This window comes from Strix uralensis, chromosome 8 (genome assembly GCF_047716275.1).
Source record: "Strix uralensis isolate ZFMK-TIS-50842 chromosome 8, bStrUra1, whole genome shotgun sequence".
NCBI classification, from domain to species: Eukaryota; Metazoa; Chordata; class Aves; order Strigiformes; family Strigidae; genus Strix; species Strix uralensis.
In genome coordinates, this window is record NC_133979.1 from 1,527,735 (window position 1) to 1,548,570 (window position 20,836).

The window sequence follows — 20,836 nt, forward strand, 5'->3', positions numbered from 1 at the left end:
ACTGCTGCTCTCTCAAACAGCACAACACTCTCCAGCACTGGCAAATTTGGGCCCAGAGCTGTGCGCTGGCACGCGGCCACACATTGGACTCCACGATGTGGCTCCAAGTCCCCAACACGCAGCAGAGCCTCTGTGAGCAGCCTGCCTGGACGCGCTGCCAGGTCAGCCCCTGCCCGGGGCTCCCCAGCCCAGGGCATGCTGAGCCCTGTTTGCCCACAGATCAGAATCTGTGTCCCAGTTTAGGCCCAGGTAGGGCTCTCTGTGAACCAGCCATTCTGCCCTGTTTGCTGCACGTCCCCCTGTAACCCTCCCAAACAGGGGGTACGTCATCTGAGAACCAGCGCAGTAAACACCTTCTACAGTGAAAAAGTACAATTGCAAAAACTTCTCCTCTGAATAGCAGTAAAATCAATGAAAAAGCAAGGCCATCATCTTTGTGATGTGAGTCATGCCTTCCAGAGCGCCCACAGACTGAGGTGCCCAAGGCTGTGCTGCAGATCTGCTCACCTCCCCGTGAGACCAACTTATAAAACATGCTGGGTGCCCTCACCACGAGGGGATTAGTGAGGCAGCTTCCCATGGGAACTTCTGTTTCCCTCCTAAGTGATACCTGTGAATATGTTGATTATTCCTAAAGGGAGGTGGTACTGTACACTTCTGACAATGAAGTGCACCAAACCATAAACGTTTAAAAGAACTGTCAGATGGATGCCAAAATTTGAAAGCATTCTTCTGAAAAGTGTTTCTTTTGTCACGGCAGACAACGCTGTGCTGGTTTTGTAAGTGACTGACTAATCTGCAGAGGTGAGTTCACACTCAAAATGGAAAAAGAAATACAGAGGGTGCTGTCTGCTTTTTCAATAAATAGAAAAATTCTACAATAACAGGTTTTTCTTTTCATTTTCTGCAGTAAAATGAATTTGCCTACTTGCAATATTATTCATTTACAGAACTTGGACAGACTGCAAACAAACTACGTATCTATTAAGTCCAGGTAAGAAATGAAGAGCAGCAGTTTAAACATTTTACACATGGAGTAGAATCAATCTAATAAACCTTCTCAAAATAAGTAATTGATATACTTGATTTCCTGATCTTCCACTGGACAATTAGACCTCACTCATTACTCTCTTGAATCTAGGCCACAAGAAAGAGGAAGAAGAAGAGGTAAACATTAGGCTGCTGTGGCCTGGATTCATTAAGAAATGCAAGTTCTTTTGAACACATGAAAGAATAAAATTAAACAATACTAAACATTCATTTGTTCAACAATCATTTTTCACTACTTTCCGAACAGTACAGTAAGAGAATACACCCCCTTCATGCAGTTCAGCATCACATTTTATATGGGTATGTAGCAATGAAATGCTGGTGAAATATAAAGCAAAATAACTGACATAAGACCACACCCCAAAACACGTCACTCTAAACAGTTTCATGAATTTCCTCAGACATCCATATATTAGTATCCATATTAATCTACAGCCTAAAATTCCTGAAGTGATATATAATACCTTATTCCTAAATGCGTGTAGAAAAATAGTACCATTATTTGGAGTTGATACCACACGGACTTCTTTCAAGGACTTGTGATAAGAATCAGTGTATACCCAAGCAGACAAACAAATTCTTTGAAAGAAAAAACCAGTATGACCAACAGTGGAAAGCTGTCCGTGCCCAAACACGCACACATCTACGGTTAAGATTTGACCTAGATGTCATCAACTGCACAACAGTGAAGCACACACTAACATTAGGACTTGTTTAAATCCAGGGACAGCTGAATGGGAGGTGTAAATGCAGTTAACAGTGCATGGGGAGTAAGTTACGGCCGGAGACACCCGACAGTGACCTGTGTGTGGGGGAGGTGTGCTGCTCACCCACCCCAGGGTGCAATGTGTATGCCTGCAGGAGTAAGCCAATCAGTGCTAAGGCCTCTCCTCCGGCCAACCAGCACAATCTGGTCGATGTTGCTGCCATTAAATTATCTTACTCTTCTAACCAGGCTTGAATCTAAACTCCTAAATCGGGCATTGGAACCCTCCTTTGGAAATTTCTGGCCAGTGAGGACTCCGGAGCCCCGGCCAGGGCTGGCCCGGGAGGGAGCCAGCTGGCCTGGGCCAAACCACGCCTGAGGCCAGTCCAGCAATTAACAGCGCAGATGATCCCATTTCAGCGCCTGGACCCGTGCTCCGTTACCCTTTAATTACTCATAGGGACATTGCTAATTTGTACCAGAAGCTCCTGCTGCTAACGCAGCAAGACACTGACCAATGCTCGCCACTTCTAGCACTACACACGCGCCCCCGCAGCGTGACCGCTCGCGAGGGGCTGCAGCCAGCTGCTACGGCGGCTCTGCCGTGGCCGTGCGTGACGCAGAGGAAGGTCTCGGCGTCTCCTCTCTGCTACCCTGAAAATGCTTCACAAAAGTCCCTCTCTGGCTTGTCATGTGTGCTCTTCCCATCAAACATTTGTTTGGATATAATTTTGTATGTATCTACTTATCAACAATATATCGTTAAGGGCTGTAAAATAAACAGTAAAAAAATGAGAAAATTGCTCTCTTTCTATAGGCACTGCTCAACAAAAATTTAAAATTAGTTTAGGTGTGGTAGGCATGTACTCAAAACTCACCAACTATTACAGCATACCCAATTAACGTTCAAATATTAAAATCCCTTGGAGCCTATTTAAACGCACATTCAACATTTCTACATTAATTTTGCTAAGCTCAAACAGTCACAAAACAAAACACGTTCTCCATTTCTGTGCACAGATTAAGTCACTGAGAAAATGATTGCATCAGTCTGTAACACGAGAGCGGAAAGCAGTAATGACAGCCACGTGAGCTACCGAATCCAAAAAGCAAGATAATATTGAGTAGGAAAACCGTATTACCATCATCTTTGCTTTTTGGATTGTGTATAGTATAAGCATGAGTAATAGGCAAAAGCTAAACCAGGAAAAAGCAAGGAGTATTATTAATTTATTTGGTAATGCTGGTATATGCTGGCTATCCCATACTTACTTTCGGTAGAGGTAGCTCTTGAAGCATTTGGTTTTCAAATTTAGATTTAGTCTGCAAGTTTAAAGTCATGCTTCTGCCGGCATGCATTGCTGAAAACCCTCCAGAGTGCAGCATGCCAAGGCTAACTGTGTTGTGTTTGTAAGCAGCGGTCTGAGTAGAGGAAACAACCACGTGACAGGATATGAACACACATGCTCCTTGAATTAAGTATCACACATAAATGGTTAATTTCACAAAGTTTTAGTTTAAGCAAACAAACAGTACCGAGAAATAAATAGCTTCTTGAGGCATGCACTGGGTCACACGGAAGCAAATACATCGCTAGTTATACATAAAATGGATACCATAAAAGACTTCAACGCTGACAGCAGATGAGATATGTTGTTATCTGTAGTTTGAAAATTGCAGTACATAACATGGTACAAGTGTTTATTTTGCAAATACGGCCGAATTTTGGTACGTCTGCGCAAGCCCCGATGGGCCAGAAAACAAGTATCTAGCATCAAAGCGCACCAAAGGCAGAGGAAGGAACCCTCCAGAGGAAGGAACCCTCCAGAGGAAGGCTCTGCACCACCTCACGATCTTTGCCACTGCTCCCTGCCCGGCAGCTGCCCGGCGGGACAAGCTCTGAGCTCTGGCAGCCCAGCGCAGCGGGGACACGGGCCCTGCGCCCTGCCCAGGCCCTCCCCCCAGTGCCATCCCCACCGGGCAGCCCGGCTGCTCAGAGCCTCGCTTATCGTCTGCTGCAACTGGCAACTAGCTCACTGGGACCGGCAGGGATTACTGGGAACTCAGCTTAAGCAGGGGAAACCACCAGGGCCAGCTTCCCAGGAGTTCAAGTATTTCGTTAGCAAATGCACCTTGTGCACTAAGTGTAAAGATATTTCTTAAGCAAACAACATCTGGGAAGTGTTTATTTCCACCAGAAACGTCTCTACTCGGGGTGCACTGTTTTGCCTAGGTATCAGGTATTTCCAATCAGTTTTACACGACACAAGGAAACCAGCTGAAATAAGGAAAAAGCTTCAGGCTTCAAGCCTGGTTTTAAAGTTTACCCATTTGATCCTTAACGATATTTTAATATGCATCACATCTGAGCAACTGGAAGGTAATGAATATAGTAACACCAAACTCATGAGTATCTTAGCATCAAATAGGTATATGGACACATTTTGAAACTAACTTACGCATTTCACGACAGTAATTTTTCACAACCACTTCAGATTATGAAGTAAATCCGATTCATGAAGTAGGGCATTAAATAGTCAAGGTCATTACCGAAATCATGCACTATAGTACTTGTACTGTTTTGTATAGAAGGTAAATAAGCATAACTTCCTATTGCTAAAAGGAGTAATAATCATATTCCTTGTTAGAAACAGTGGCAGTGCATATCCAGTGATATTTTTCAGAGTTAAGAGGCACCCTTAAATCCCCTCCACTAACAGTGATAGGAAAGCTAAAATACATTATTTTACTTTTTATCTGTGATGGTTTTCTTTATTTCCTTTCACTGCAAAGATGTATCCAACATCTTTTAAAGCTCTCAAATCATTACTGAAGTGGTGGACTTCAGCAGCACGTTCACAGCTGTTGGTGAGGAGAGATTTTTACGGTTTTTATTATTTCAGACAGTGCTGCAGCGGTTCCTACATTAGTAACATGCACTGTGGTGTGCGAGTCGTGCAGAGACTCTTTATCGCTCGTTCACCCGGGAACCCCTCACTCCAGCTGCTTCTGAGCACCCCCAGACCCCTTTGCGGGCCGGTTCCTCTGACACCAATGCAGGAATTTCATTACTGGGAATTCTGGTGGTTACCACTGTACGTGCAAATAGTTTGACATACCGAAACACACAACTAAAGGCATTAATTGCAGAGAAATGCCAAACATACCCTGTCTAACCTTCTAGCTTCTATATGTCTAAGTAGCTGTTGTCTCCAGTCAGCGGGCATTTTAGCACAGCTCTCATTTCCCTTCACAGGGGTAGGCCTTGTCTTTATATCACTGTTATCGGAAGGCTTGTCGCCATAGTTACCCAAGTTATAGTCTGACGGTATCTTTTCCAGCAGAGCTGCCATTGTAGGCCTCGCTGAAACCGGCCTGGTTTGGGATGTGCCGTAACTCTCTGTACTGTAGCTTCTTGCAGACAACGGCCTCCTTTGTGTAAGGTTTTTAACTGGAAAGCTTCCAGTCTGGGCTTTCACTTCCTGGTAGGAAGGATGCTCGTCTTCGTACCTGCCGTTCCTCTTGAGGAACTGAGACTCAGAGACCGAGATACTGCTTTGGCGCTCCACAGCTCCTCGGTACGGAGGCCGGCCATACCTATCGCCAGGGGGCAGCTCGTGGGGCTCACTGACTCTCCTGAACATGGACATCTCGGTGGAGCTGGCCAATGAATCCGCTCTCCTCAAGAAGCCCGGCCGAGCGCCCTGGCTCGTGAAGGGGGCACCGACCGCCTCCTCGTTGACTGAAGGCTGGGAAAAGGAGAACATGTGCTCCACGGGGGGGTAGCCGCGGTAGGCCCTGGGGCTGACCAGATCCTGGGGCAGGTTTTTACTCTGCTGGGGAATGTACTCGGGGTTGAGCTGGAAAGGCGGCGGTAGCCTCTTCTCTGCTGTGACCTCCACTGCTCCCTGCGGGTTGAAGCTTTGGTCAAACTGGTAGACTTTCTTCGTGACGGACGACTTCTGCTGCGGCTGCACCTTGACGCTGCCATAGGTCAGCAGCTCGTCGTCCAGCATGGGGACCGACTGGCTGCGGGACATGCTCAGCATGCCATGCTCTGGGCCCAGGAGCTTGTCCACCCTCTCGTGGGTTCCTACAGTATCATTACCAGATGCATAGTTTTCTAAGGGTATATTATACACTTTGTATGTACCAATGTCTATCTCATCGATACTTTGCGACTTCTTAAATTTGTTAGTTTTTAAATCCCTCATCATGGGAGAAAGCCGTTCCGTACTCTTGCTGATCGAAATAATGCTTTTGGAAGGATCTGGGCGACAGTGGATATGGGAAAAGACGTTTGTGAGACTTCTGTTAGCATTTGAATCATGATATTCCCATGCTATTCCCGGAGTGAAAGTGCTAGTCATTTCTGGAGACTCTTTGATGTGATCTTTCCTCTCAGGCAAAGGGCTGGTGGTGGGGGTGCTTTCCAGTTTGGAAGGAAAAGCTGTCCTGTCTTCAAAAGGACTAGGGGTTCTGGTCCAATTTTGCCAAGGATTGGGAGGAGGCACTTCAGATTCGTGTGTGTTTCTGAGCGTCGGCTGCTCCAGCTCCAGGGGAATGCCAACTATCCTGTCTTGTCTAATCAACGGCCTGCGTCCATGTGCGGATGTGCTTCTAGATTTCGTGCTCAGGAGGGGGTTGGCACTAGGGTTCTCCACCGCGCTCTCCTCCGCGACGAAGCCCGTGTTATCGTAGTGCGAGCTGTCATTCCAGCTGTCGGCGAAGGTGTCGCTCAGCGGGCGCCTGTCAGGGCGTGGCGGCAGGTTCCCCGCAGGAGTGGATTCCCGCTGGCTCAGCAATGGCTTTGTTTCAAGGGGCTGCGGAAAGGACTGTGCCAGCCTGCAAAAACCAAACCAAACAAAACAAGATGAAATGCCCTCCATCAGAGCACAGAAGCAGTCATCAGAAAGATGCAATTCTAAAGCAGTTTAACATTCCCCCATCTATACTCTGGCTTTGGGATTGTACTACGAGACGTGCACCCTGTGCTGCTGCTTTGGCATAGATGGTTGCAGCAGTTTTTTGCGCTGGAGTAGAGATTCTGTAACTACCTACGCAGAAGTCAGTCCAAAGTCCAGGGTGGCTCAGTGCCATATAAATCCAGCTGAACATATTTTCCTGCTTTAAAAATAATCTTCCATGAGTGCAAGGGAAGAATTTTCACACTTACATTGGGTTTTTTTTAAAACAAAAATACCAGATTCAGTTTGCCCGTGTTCTCACCACCAAGATTTTATACATCTCCAGCGAGCAGGCCCCAGCCTCTCTTTAACAGGGAAGAGTCTGCGGACGGAACTACACGAGGTGATTTATGGCAGGAACAGACAGGGCAGGGTGTTTCTGGGACGGTATGAGAGCGTTTTCAGATTGCTGATGGCCAGTGCAAATGACAACTTTCAAAGAACTGCATTGTTCTTGGAGGTCCAGGGCAGAGTGAGCCTCAGGACAGCAATAATCTGAGGGACACAGGCTCTGCTATCTGTGCTAAACTACAGCCAGCTGAAGCTCAGGACCACACGGAGCAGAATAATTGCAGCTCAATTACTCGGTGCTTTTAATGCACGGTTATAGCACGCAGTTGAAAAAACAGCTGTAGAATTACTGACATTTATAGAGTATGAACAGGTGGCCAACTGCACAGCCTGGGCTTTGAATAGCTATGTACACCTCTGCAAAACTGGGGTAAAAACGTATTTTTTTAATCGAATGCTTAACAGGTAGTATATGATCACTTTAAATGCATATGAGAACGTAAGACAAAAGGCAACCAGAAGCTGTGGTAAGAAAGATGATCACACCTGTTCCCCCACAAAGAGTTATTCACTGCTTCTTTAGCCGTTGTCTGCAAGGACCCCATTTTAACATGCGCGTTGGAGGACCCTGAGGAAGCCTGGGAAGGGGAATAGTCTGAGTAAGTGCCTGAGGAAACGCTGTTATTCAGACAATGGATCTTATCTGCTTCAGACTCATCTGTCGATTCTGAAACAAAACACAGCAAACGTTTTCAGGAAGTGGTATTTGAAAACTAAATTCCAGAAAAATACATTTGTAAATTGATACTATGGATATATACACACACGTGCACAAATATGCACGTAAAATGTCTTAAAATCAGTGATGCGTAGAACATCTCAAGCAATGTGTCTGTGTACATTACATACACTTTCAGCTAAAAGGTTGTAAGTCGAGTCAGTACCTTTCTTATCTTTACCCAGAAGAACAAGTTTGGGTGGGTACAACGGAGTCTCTGGCATGGAAGGACGAAGTTCCCCTATCCTCATCTCACTGGCAGGATGTCCAAAGGCATCCTGAGGAATATAATAACGGAGAGTAAACATAGGAAACAGAATCCACTTCAAACTGCAACGAACAAACATTTCACAGCCTTCTTTTCATGAACGTGACAACACACTGAAACCCCACCATACGGGTAGTGTCTAATCATGCTGATTTGTCGGCTGAAAATTCTAATTAGTCCTACACAAATACTTGTAGAAATTAGGGTGATGTATTCATTCTGAAAATGTGGACAAAACAGATGGAACTTGCAAGATACATCAAGGCCATGTAAACACTTTTGATGAAGTAAAGGTCACAAAAATGCAAGCTGCCAGTAGAAATAAATAGAAATTTAGAATAAACAATTACTTCTTATTTCAGGAGTAAGTATTCCTCACTCATTTATTCGTGGTACAAGTCCTTCCAAAGATACAGCTGTCCCTATAGCTATGTTTAATTAAAATTACTTTGTCTCTAAAGAGTTTTTTGCTAAATTAAAATGATTCAGATTTCATAAACTTCTCACTGAGAGTTCGGCAAATCTTGACCTCCAAAGACTGCCCTGCACAACTGTTTTGCTGTTCTAGCCAGCAACAGGGTATATACTGAAAATAACATGAGTTCAAAAGTGGAAAGCAAGTGAGATGTAGTCTTAGAGATATTTTAAATTAGGACATTTAAATCAGGCTCATAGGATAGCTAGAAGGGAATGAAGACACCAACGGTGAATCAGTGGCATTTCTTATCCCCGGCAGGAAGTTCAGAAATGAGAAAGACACTGATCTGAAGATGGGTGTCCTGGGGAGAGAGGGTAGGGGATGATACTGGGGGAACCCTGCCCTCAGGAGGGGATTTAGGGAAAGGCAGCCGGAAGAGCGAGCCCTAGGGGAAACCCTCGCTGTGGATGTTGGTGCAGGGCTCAGGGAAATGTGATGGAAAGGGAACTGGTGGAGGTGGGCATGGCACCACTGGAATGTCGTGCCAACGCATCAAGATCCCTGCGGGTACGAGAGGGGTACGAGAAACATGCGTTGTCTTGGAAGTGAGAGGATGAGCTGTGATTTCATAGAGGGTGGGAGGTGGAGAAGGAGAGTATCTAGTAAAAATAGGAAGTTTCTGAGAGATATGAGAAAATCGGTAATTAGTAGTATAAATAAGGAAGGAAATGGTTAGGAGAAATATATTTAGGAGGGAACTTACACTGATGGGGACACTATGAGGATCTCTGTACCCCGACATTTTGTTGTTAAAGGTACTCCAGTGATTTTGCACAGTGAAGTCAATAAAGGGAAGAGATGTAATATTTAGAGAAACAATTTAAAATGGAGTACCAAAACCAAGCCAACATTAGTAAAATGAAAAATGCTACAGTATTTTTAAAATTTACTTCTACTCATAAGGAGAAAACTTTCAGAGGTTTACTCTCCATTAACTCCTTTTTGTAGCTACAGTGGAAACAGAGAAGCATTTGCCATGTGATTTATCCTTGAAGTATAAAATTGTATTTACACAACAGCTATTTTAATCCTTCTGCATTGGGTGTTCTACTGGACGTAATACCACACCAAACCAGCAAAGAGCAGGTATCCTCACAGCCCATTTCATTAACCCTCTCAGTGCTAACATTTAAGCAAATAGAGCTACATACTGATTCTTAGATGGTGTAAAACATTCAAGACTTTAAACTATTCACACGGAGAGATCCCTTGTTGTGGATGGTATTTCTTATGTAACAGTAGTAACATACGTACAACTTAAAGCCAACAATAGAGCAACAGCATTTTTCCAGTGCAGCACAATCATTTTTTAGTGCAGTGTAACAAACTTATGCAAAACCATTTTTTGAGAAACAAACAAGTGCACAGCATTCACAGACTGTGAAATTCTCCACCTTTGGAGCATGATGCATGTTAAGTTTCTTGTACCTCTGAGCTTTTCATATGCTCTTTCTCATTCCTCTCTGGGATTTCCAGAGGTTATTTATGAATAAGTGTTGTCTGTATCAGACAGGCGGCTCTTTCGGAATCCTTTATTTTCTCTATCTTAAACCTAGAATCCCAATACCATGCCATGAAACGTCCAAAAGTTCTAAGCTTAAAATAAAACTACTTGCTGTAAGATGGGAAGAACTAGCAGTTCAATTTTTGACATAATGATGAACCAGGTTTTTATTTCAAGTGCATGATTTTATGAAGTTTTCTATGTTATACTCCTTTTTTTTTTAGCCCCTATTCCAACAAAAATCAATATACTTTTGAAATAACTAGTCTGGCATTTGTGAATATGCCATTAAAGTGAAATACGTTGTAAAAAACCAAAATCATACTCCATTTAATTCTACTCTGTTTAAGAGGACCTTTTTTCTTACAAGTCCAAGAACAAAAAAGCCACTAACAGGAAAAAAAGAGTATTATTAATAGAACCAATTGCAAGAACAAAGGGAAGAGATAAATGAAACTGTGTTGTGTCAGAACTTATTCCTCAGGACTAATCAGAGAAAGATATAGGTAGAGGACAGAAAAATATGGTGAGGTGTTTCCCAAGAGAAAATATGTGGTAAAAAGCATTAAAATAACCGGGAAAGAGAAATATCACCAATTATTCATGCTGACAGCACAAGAACATTAAATTATAATCTGGAGAGATGGAATTTTTAAAATAACCTAACTCTTAAGAGTCCGCTTGCAAAGAATATAAAGCCCCTGCATAGAGCGGACCAGGGCTCGGGGCAGATGCAGCACGCACAAGGCAGAGGAATGGATATGTAGAGGGTTGGCAGCACTTCTAAACTGGAGAAGGCTAGGTCAATCTGAAGAATGACAAGCTGGCTATAAAGAAATGGAGAAGAAAAGAAATAAAGGGATTGCGGCAAATGTTACTCAGTCCAGATTTTACTAAAACTTTAATGAAAGAATAAAGGAGATCACAGAAGGTGCAGGGCCAATGCAGCCAGACAGCTATTGGAATATCCCTAGGCACAAGCAAGACGAACTGAGGCACAGGCTTCTTTCCTGAGAATCACAGTTAGTGGTGTGGTTTTGTAACAAAAACCGCTGAGCCACGTACCCACAGAAAAATGGCAGTACTTCCACCTCTTGGATCTGCATGGCAATGGTTTCAAAGCCCCACCAAATAGTCTTCTCCTGACAAAATCACAAAACGAATTTTATCTGAAGCTCTGCATGTGAAAGGCAGTCACAGTTCTGGGTATTTTGCTGTCCAAGCTAGCAGTTGTCAGAGTGATCTGAATAAAATTCAGTCGCCAATCCAGGAATGCACTGAGTCACCCCAAACCATGGGATTATCCCAGAAGAGAGCTGAGTGGAGGATCTTCCACCTGCTCCTAAACCTCTCCCACTCCTCTGGCTGCAGTGGCAGCTTCAGAAAGGCCAGTTTCAGTAGCCCTTAGAGCTGAAGGTTGTCCCAGACAGGATGCGAATACAAGATATAAGTGAACTGGTGGAAGGAAAACTTCTGAATGTGGATACGGAACCTGAAAGTGGGAGAATGAAGGAACCCTGGCACAGTTCCCACCTGCAGAGGTGACAGAGCAGCCAGCACAACGTTACGGCACTGATGCAGTGCACCCTCGCCTTCCAGCTCCAGCAGGCAATCTCACACGTATGACAGAGCTTTAAAAGGAGGTGTAAGTACATGAGGAACAGACTGGGGCAGAGGTAGCTTTTGGGACTCCGCATGGAAAGACATAGTAGATCCTGGAAAAAGCTGTCACCTGCAGGTAGGACATAATGCTTGTTTCTGCCATGCGTCTCTGCCTTGCAGTCCAGTGGACTGGCAAGCAGGTGGAGGAATGCCAGCATTAACCTTCCCTACTCAGGTGGTCAGAAATACAGCCAAGGGGATGCATCCAAGAACCGACCAGAACTACGTATCATCAAAGAAACCAAAGTTAGAGACCCCCAGTCTACAAAGATGTATTTTAGAATGAAAATTTCCATTTCCAGTAGTTTAACCTCATATGGCTAAACCTGTTAGCTGCCATGGTCAAGATGCTGCAAAGCCAAACTGCAGATGTTTATCCAAGCAGTTGTCAGTCATGTACTGCAGAGGATGGGAGACCTTCTAACATCCTCCTCAGTTAAAACCACGGAGAGGCTCTGGTCCAGCTCTATGTAGTCTTCAGCGTGAAGACAGAATTCTCAGTGCTGCCCTGAGTTACAACACCCTGATACGTGAACCGCACTCCCTGTGCTCTCCCATCTCTGGAGGAAAAGCTTCTGCTGCTCCCCGTCTAGGCAGCAATGCGCCCAGCTGCACACATCTCACCAAGGCTGCTGCCAGTAGTCTCAGGCCTTTTGCAAAGAAGCCGCTCTATGGTCCCTCAAACATAAAGCAGGTCTGCATGCCCTGCGCGTGCGAGTCTGCGCAGAGTGCCATGTCCACAGAGGCAACACTGCACCTCCCGAGTCCTCACGCAGGCGGGGACAGACACAGCAGCAGCCTCAGGAGTCAAGTGATGTCTCGGACCGATTTTACGGAAGGCAGGCTTTATCTTGGAGGCAGCCCTGAAAAATGCCCCTCCAATCCAGACACTCGGATGAGGTCAGGCGGAAGTCAAAGTAACTCAAAATGAACTCTAGGACATTTGACATCCTACCTGAAGAAAGGTCTCCTGTGAGTCAGACCTCCAGATGAATAAATCGTTACCTCCTTTCTCCTTTGACAAGAAGACACCAAGGTCATAACCTCAGTAAAGATTTTTTTGTGCCATGGAGAAACCAAAAACTCTATAATGAAGACATTTCTGACTCCTGGTAAAATACAGCTAATTCTGTTGCAAAGAGCCTATCACGGTATGGGCTTAAAGCAGATACAAACCAAGAATCTTTAGCAAATATTCCTCTCCCACCGAGGAGAGACTGTCATTGTGCATCTCATTAGTGGAAAACAGCTCCCACAACAGACACATCCACTGAATCAATTGAAGCCAGGCATCCTGGGGGAAATAAAAGTCTGTAAGTTTTTCTGGAAAGGCAAGATGATCTTTTCAGAGTCTCTGAAACTTTCACTAAAAACAAAACAAAAAGAACCCTCTACTCTACCCCTACCCACCCCAAAAAAACCCCAACCGAAACCCACAGAGTAACAAAGCCAGAAGTTAAAAGGATCGAGGTCTTCTTTTGACTGAGATGAGATGAAGGGCTCGGAAGATCCAATACAGCTGAGGTGGTATTTTTCTAGCTGTTACACGAGCATCTGCACCTGCACCAGACCACTCAAAGAATAACACTCTCTCCTTTTTACTCAGCATTAATAAACCCTCTAGGAACTAACTCAAAGGATGGAATGCTGCAGGTTGGACTAGGAAAGATGGTTTTTAATCCAAGGCTGAGAGTTATATAGAAGTATTTCTAGTTTATTTGTCAGTCCATACATATCAAGAATATTAACTACAAAGATCTTAATTGCTGATTTGTGGTATTTCTCATTGTTTCTCACAGAAAGGCTACATGACATGCTAAGTAATCCCAGACTTCCTTTGGTCCAAAATGCACATTGTTCAGAATGATGTAGGACAATGAAGAGGTTTATTTAATTGATGATTAATTAAGAACTTGTTTGCTTATTATTACTGAGGTGGAGGATGATACAGGGGATTTGAAAGGTAGCTTGTTACTTATTTCAGATGCTCCCTTTAATTATTTAGAAACAGTTTTGTGAAGAGACATGTAAATTAACTGGCAGAAAACCCAAAAGAGATCAGAAAAGAAACCAGCTTATCTGGCCTCCGAGGATGAAAAAGTGAGCACTGCACCTGAAATTAAATTACCTTGTTATTAGAAACTGTCTTCAGTCTAAATCTACATCAGAACACACCTGCATTTTCAAACTGTATTTTAACTTGGCTTGAGATCATGTCTCCTAATTATCTGAAAAGCAAATGGAGCTTAATTATGTTTTATTTAATGTGTTACAACTGAAATCATGGTAGTATTATTCATAAAATCATTCACACCTTTTCTACAGTTTCCCGTATCTCTTATCGTCATACAGGAAGCTGAAAAGAGGAAAATGTATACCTCACCCTGCTTTACAGCCATAAAACCTTCCTGGTGTCATTAGTCGTATGAACAACAGGAACACTTGCTTTCTTTTCTTTAGCTGACAAGACAGCGCATTACTAGTCTTGACTACGTACTAGGAAATTAAAATCTGAAAAAGTTCCACCATCTTCACTATTATAATAACAGAAGATGAAAAATACATCTTCACTGATATAATGGAAATAGTCATGCACTCACGTCAGTTGCTTGTGGTAGAAAATTAACTAGGAAATTGCAACCACATTATTTAATTGCACTTCAGGAATTATCACAGGGTCTTCAGCAATTCAACTACTCTTACAGAATGTTTTCTGTCATGCAATTAACAGTTCATGTACATTTACAGAAAAACTAGATACGATTATTTTTCTGTTGCCGAAGTGAATGCAATTTTATCAGAGAATGAAACGTAAGAATGAAACTCATCTGCAGCTTTTTCTATGTTAGAACACAGTATGTGGTCACACAAGTATTTTATGGGGTTGCTGCCATTTACTCTTTCCTTATACCTCCACAATGGAGGTGTCACAGGGCTCTGCATACTCACAGGACTCTGCTGGGGCTCATTTAACTGGGATGTTAACATTTTAGTTTAACAACTTAACATTTAGTGTAACAGCAGATAAACCAGTACAGCCATCTACTTCTGAAGCCTGCATCACCAGACACAGCCACAAGACCAAACCCCTAATGTCTTTGTCAGACAACCCTGATTCAAATTCCAGATACATAATGTGTGTGTGTGTTCACAGGAAGGATAATTCAAACCCGCAGATATTCAAGTTCAAAAGTTAGATGATCCCAAACAAATTGTATGTATTCAGCAACAACAGCAGAACATGTCAATACTCATGTCATAAGATGTAAGTTGGTTCAAAGGCCAAATTTACACAGTAAGAAAGGAATAATGATGGAATTTAAGATTTCCGATTTAGATAAAAACATGAATGATTTAACTTAAATATTTTAGCTTGAAGTACTACCCAAAACTGTGCCTAGAAAGTCTTCTGAAGCCATCTTAAGAGAAAACTTTTGTGTTTTTTTTTTTTTTTTTTAAGAAATGAAAATGTTTACCTGGAAATAAAACACACAGTACTGACAGAGCAGCTACAGTGACTGCTGAATAGGTAAGAACAGCCCATCTGAGTTAAGGATATGGAAGATCGAGGAAGAAAAATTCATGTATCCACGGCTAGCCAGAGACAGGGATATTTCAAGGACAATCAATTTATCGTCATTTTTAAATAACAAAGGAGTGAAAAGATAATAGGATATTTTTTTTCCTCATTTCTTTCTTTTGAACATTAAGGCATCAAAGATTTTCAAGAATGCTGGTATTGTAGACCTGTCCAAGGTTATAAACTATCAGTACATACTGCCAAGGTAAGAGATTTCCCTTATTTATAAACTGTGCCTGCACAAAGTCAGTCGTTAGTGTGAATGTTAATGAGTAGATGCCCTCTGAGACCAAGCTTCAGCTATTTGCGACGGCACTGCAGGAGACTGCAGTATTTAGGAATCTACCTTTCAGTGACTGCATTCATGTTCCAGTGGAAGATTTCGTTACTGCACATTCTGATCCACTTCTGGCAAACATGTGAGGGCCAGAGTCTGCAACTCCCTGCAAGTTGCTATTCCGGGGGTGCCTGATCTAAAGTTCCCTGCAGTCGAAGAAGCACCCCTGCTGACTTAATTAACTTCTGACAAGGTGAATTGGCTCTCTACTACACGTAACGCGAATAGAAGAAGCAGAACCTAATGGCATGGTAGGGTCAGACATAACAAACTGATTTGTCATTAACATATTTGACACAGAAATACACTTACTTAAGTCTGAGATGTAAATTGTGATCAGGTCCATTCTCCTGCTAATATGCAAGTCTCTCATATCATTAAAATTTAGTAGAGTGCTTGTATATATTAATACCAGAATTCAGATCTACGTAGATTTTAAAACCAAAAGTCTGTTAAACTCAACAGTATTGGGAAAAACAGCAGCTCAATATAAAACTAAATTAACTTTACGGAACGAAACTAGAAACTATTAGGTATGAAGTTCACAGCAGATGCAGAATATCATTTGATGGAGTTATGTTAAAAGCCCATCTCGAACTCTTGAGAGGAACAACGATCCTTTTACATTACCTCCACTGAAATCTCCTTTGGTGCCATGGGCCACTTGTGCTCATACTTTTCTTTCACAGTTTGTTCACTGTTCGCAGTTGGTGTTGAGTTCTCAGGCCGTACTCCATGGCTTGTTTTGCCCACCAGATTTTGAACTGATTTTACCATATTCTTTAAATCCTCCGGGTATGGAGTGGGATAACGTTTTAGATTTATTTCAACCTGAACATTCATAAAAAGAATTAAAGCACAAATACAAAATGAAAACAGCATGCAAACTAAAACCATGGTTTACAGTACTATGGCTAAGTGCAAATTCCTCAAATTTTTAATTAATCTATTTGAGGTAATGTGTTACATAGAGCTATCTTCATGGATTTTTGGACTGAAATTTGCTGTTACACTATGTCAACCTATAATGGAACTTCAGTGACATAAAGTAATGGATGGGAATGGTTCCCTATAAGCCTATCTTTTACCCTGTGAGAGTATTGTATTTTAATGCTACACTTTGTTTGAGAGTACTGACATATTAAATCACACTTTTTCAAAACAATACTGGTGTAAATGCAGAATTAATTTAGCTATGTTCAGTGTACTGATTTAATCTGAATTATCTACAGCAGCTGGGAACAGAATCTGATCTACTGGGAGCTATTTGCTCTTTGAGATGTATAACGTACATACATGCACTCAAGCGTATTTTACTCTTTTCTTATACAGAAAATACAGGAAAACAGGCTCAAACCACTACAGAAAAATCACCCTAAGTCACACTGAATAGCACTTCAACTGACTGAGAGACCCACAGATTTTCTGGAAAACTCCATGTTTTAAGTTTATCATTTTTATCACTCAGAAGTAGAGAAACACTGTATTTCCCAAGTCCGAAGCAATCCTAATTTGGAGACAATTCTACAAAATCTCAGGGTTGAGGGAAGAGTGGCTGAGAAGGCTCGTGGATGACATCACCTTACACATTATACTATCAGCAAGCTGCTCTGAGGAGATGGTGCAGCAAGTGACCACATCGGGAATGATCCAAGGAGGAAGGAGGACACATCGATGCTGACCTCTCCTTACACCTCCTCTGCTGCGCTACAGACATATTTTGCCCTTTGAGCACCGCGGCACACCCTCAGGAGAGCTGCACGCCTCCATCCCAACAAGGCACAACCTTGGCAAGGCTGCCTGGGCCGTGCATGGTCTGTCCCTGGAGCCTGGCCTGGGCAGATGCTTCCCTCAGCACAGGGCCCTCTCCTCCACGGAGCACCTCCTGCCCTGCCTCCACCACCTTTGGCCCAGCTGCGAGAGCTGGTTGTGGCTTAAGCCCCACCCTTGGGAGTCACAGGGTGAACCCAAAAGCAGGCCCTGCGGAGTGGAAGCCCACCGCTGTGGGCACGGAACAGCCACCAGACACGCACAGGGTGCTGTCGGAGCCTGCCATGCTCTTTGGGCCGGAATTTGGGGTGGAAATGCAAGAAAATCCATCAATGGAGTGAAATTACAGCTCCCAGTGCAAGCTGTGCGTGTCAGGATAACTGTTCCCAATTATGATGCTGTGAAATTTGAGATTACTCCACATTTACCATGTAGTGAGTGTTTGGAAGCATTTACCTCATTGTGTACGTGAGGTAAACAAAGGGAGCGTACTTTGAATAGCTCACTATGAGAGTGGTTGGATTTAAAATTCCTAACGAGTAGGAAAAATGTAATTTTGGATTCAAATGAACATGATAGGAATATTTTAGAAGCAAAAACATGATCGATTTGGAAAATAAAACTGTATGAAATACTAGCATACAATTCTCAACCACAATAGAATAAACATTACAGATAATAGATTCTGACATGACTTTAACATAAAACGTTAAAATGTATGACTATGATGTCATATGTCAATAAAGAATTTAAACAGAAAAAATAAAGTAAGTCTGTAAAGCATTACTAAAGCTCTGGTTGATTTACGGTTGAAAGAAATCGTATTTAGATGTGGCCTAATTAGGCAATTCCTTTTTCACAAAATTCAGACCATGATTTAAGTGTAAGGTCTACAGACAAATGTAGCTAAAAGCCAAGTCATAGAGCAAATCCTTGCGAAGTACCAGTCCAGGAAAAATTAACTGACAGACTCTCATGAGATAGACAAGTCATAGACAGGGATTTCAGCAAGAGTTTCGTATCACTGTGAGTAATAACATTAAACAGCAAAAATACTGGCAGCAGTGGTAGGTGATATCCACTAGAATGCAGATATTTTCATCACTGATTTAGACTTCTCATAACAGAGGAAATCTGTACTCCCTGTCAATACAATTCTTGTATGTTTAATGCTACATGACCCTGAAAAGGGAATTTTCAAAGTTCAAAATTCTTGATGGAAGAAGTTATTGAACAATTTCAATTACCAAATCTATTTTAACATATAGTTGGCTGAGAGTTCAGTTTTAACCATGAAAAGAAGTGAAAACTATGTATGCTTTTATACAATGCTACCAATGTTTGTGGCTACTGCCTATTGATAACTTAAGGTAACCTTCCAATTCATCCCATAAAGGTCTGGTGAAACAGCTGAAAACGTACATGTTAAAAACTGCTCAAGCCCTGCTGCAACACACGGAGGGAGTGACACACACTAAGTTCTCAAAAGGTTCCAGCAATCAGCTTTCCGTTCACGGGCATGCACCTAAACCCAGGCTGGTGAACAGTTCACTCAAATAACTCTTTACAACACTTCTATGGTCATTCATATACAGAAATTCACTGGTGTTACTGGGAAAGAGCATGGACATACCAGAAGGATGCAACTAAGCATTTCTATCTTACTAATAGTAATTGAATTTGAGCTCATTTTTACATAGCTTGGGCATAAAGGCAATTTTCCATGATAGGGAAAAAAACCCCCACACCTCTTCAATAGGAAACCTTTTCCTTTCACAGCCTGGCAAGATTTCCTGGGTTTGAACAGTATTATTTCTCTACTTTCAGTTTTTACAAACTACAGGTATTTACGGGTATCTGGTGTACACACATTGCGATACAAGAGAGGAGAGATGTAGCTCCCTGCTTAGCTTTTCGTTTAATAATTCTTCCCTATATAAGCAATAAATGCAGCATCAGCTGCAAAATCTTGTGTTTGGTCTGCTGAGAAGAAGTTAGGATCATTATGAAGAGGAACATCGGATTGCATATGGGAGTAGAGGAATCTCCTGCATATACAGACTCATGTACTACAACCCTGGTTTATACCCGCTCTCTGCGGAGGAAATGCATTTTGGTGTTGGACTCTTGCACAGCTAAGGGGCAGTGATACAAAGGACAAAGAGTGCCTTGACCTTCGGACGGCCAAGCCAAAACGTTCTGGAGAGGTGCAGCCTGGCGGGACGTGGCTCAGCCCCCGGCACAGACCGCTCCTTGCGCTGGCCGCAGGCTGCCCGGCCCATCTCCTGCTGTCACGGGGCCGCGGCCGCAGCTGACCCACCTCCAGGACCGCCAGCTCCGTGCCACAGCCCGCGGCCTCGGCAGCAGCTGCCAGGGATGAGCAAACAGCCCAGGCAAGAAGCGCCACCCCAGAGCGCCCACAGCACCCCGAACGGCTCCGGTATGGAGCGCCGGGCCCTGGCACCACAGCACCCAGAGACGTCTGCTCGCAGCAGGGGCACAGGCCAGCTATTTCTGTGAAGTGCTGTTTCTAGGAAACCTGAAAATGTGGTACTGGGTCTTGGATTGCCTCCCCGTTTCCCATACAGCAGATGGCAGCACTGGAACTGAGCTACAGGAACAGCGCTCAGTGGGTGAAGTATTTATTTTTTCTACTAGAACAGTTTACTCAAAGGAAATATTTGTTTCAATCATTCATAGTGTTCTGAAATGTATTAAACCCAAAATGGCGAAGTGATACAATTCATATATTACATTTCAATATTTAAAATAATGCTTGCAAATAACATGTAATATGATTAAATTCTTTTATGATCTCAGAAATTGATATCTATTTCTCTGTTAACATTTCAGTTGTTCTGCACATTTGGACAGCCATATTACCCACAGTTAAAAGTCCAATAAGAAGTGGGGGAACAATATAAACCTCTCCCAGATGCTCTGTTTTCCATATATGATTCATAAACCTGTGATTCATCTGGGGTAAAATTTCAGTTTTATCTATTTATTGTGAGGCAAAGGTTGAGTTTTGACTTCATTTTCTATTTCACTGAAGCAGCAGAGTCCCTTATCTCTGGTAACAAGAGCTAGATGAAAACTCCAAATTGGGGAAAATACTAAAAAAGAAAAACCCAAAATTTCAAAGAAGATCTAAATGGAATGATAATTAGCTATTAATGACAGTATCATTAATTTTAAAAGAAAGCTATAATTTCTATCTCCTCATATGATTTTTGTCTCTGGCAATACATTTTATGTTGGGTATCACAGAATTGTCTAGAATTTGCAGTGTTTAAGTGTTTGATCTGGGGTAATTCCTTTATGTTATTCAAGAAATAGAAACTTTCATGCCACATAAACATAGATGATCCTGACAATACCCTTCTAACACTGTAACCAATTAAGGGCTCAACTGAAAACTCTGGAATTATATTAAAATTTCAGA

At 42.7% G+C, this 20,836-nt stretch overlaps 1 protein-coding gene across 1 annotated transcript in view; it reads right to left on the reverse strand.

Moving 5' to 3' along the window:
• LRRC7 (leucine rich repeat containing 7) overlaps window positions 1-20,836 on the reverse strand; it is a 171,732-nt gene that overhangs the window by 17,566 nt on the left and 133,330 nt on the right. Inside the window, exons 16-20 of the mRNA XM_074875773.1 lie at window positions 16,252-16,452; window positions 7,959-8,070; window positions 7,561-7,741; window positions 4,924-6,601; window positions 3,029-3,178 (exon numbers count right to left, since the gene is read on the reverse strand). Coding sequence (XP_074731874.1) covers window positions 3,029-3,178; window positions 4,924-6,601; window positions 7,561-7,741; window positions 7,959-8,070; window positions 16,252-16,452 — 2,322 coding nt within the window. The remainder of the gene's footprint in view (window positions 1-3,028; window positions 3,179-4,923; window positions 6,602-7,560; window positions 7,742-7,958; window positions 8,071-16,251; window positions 16,453-20,836) is intronic.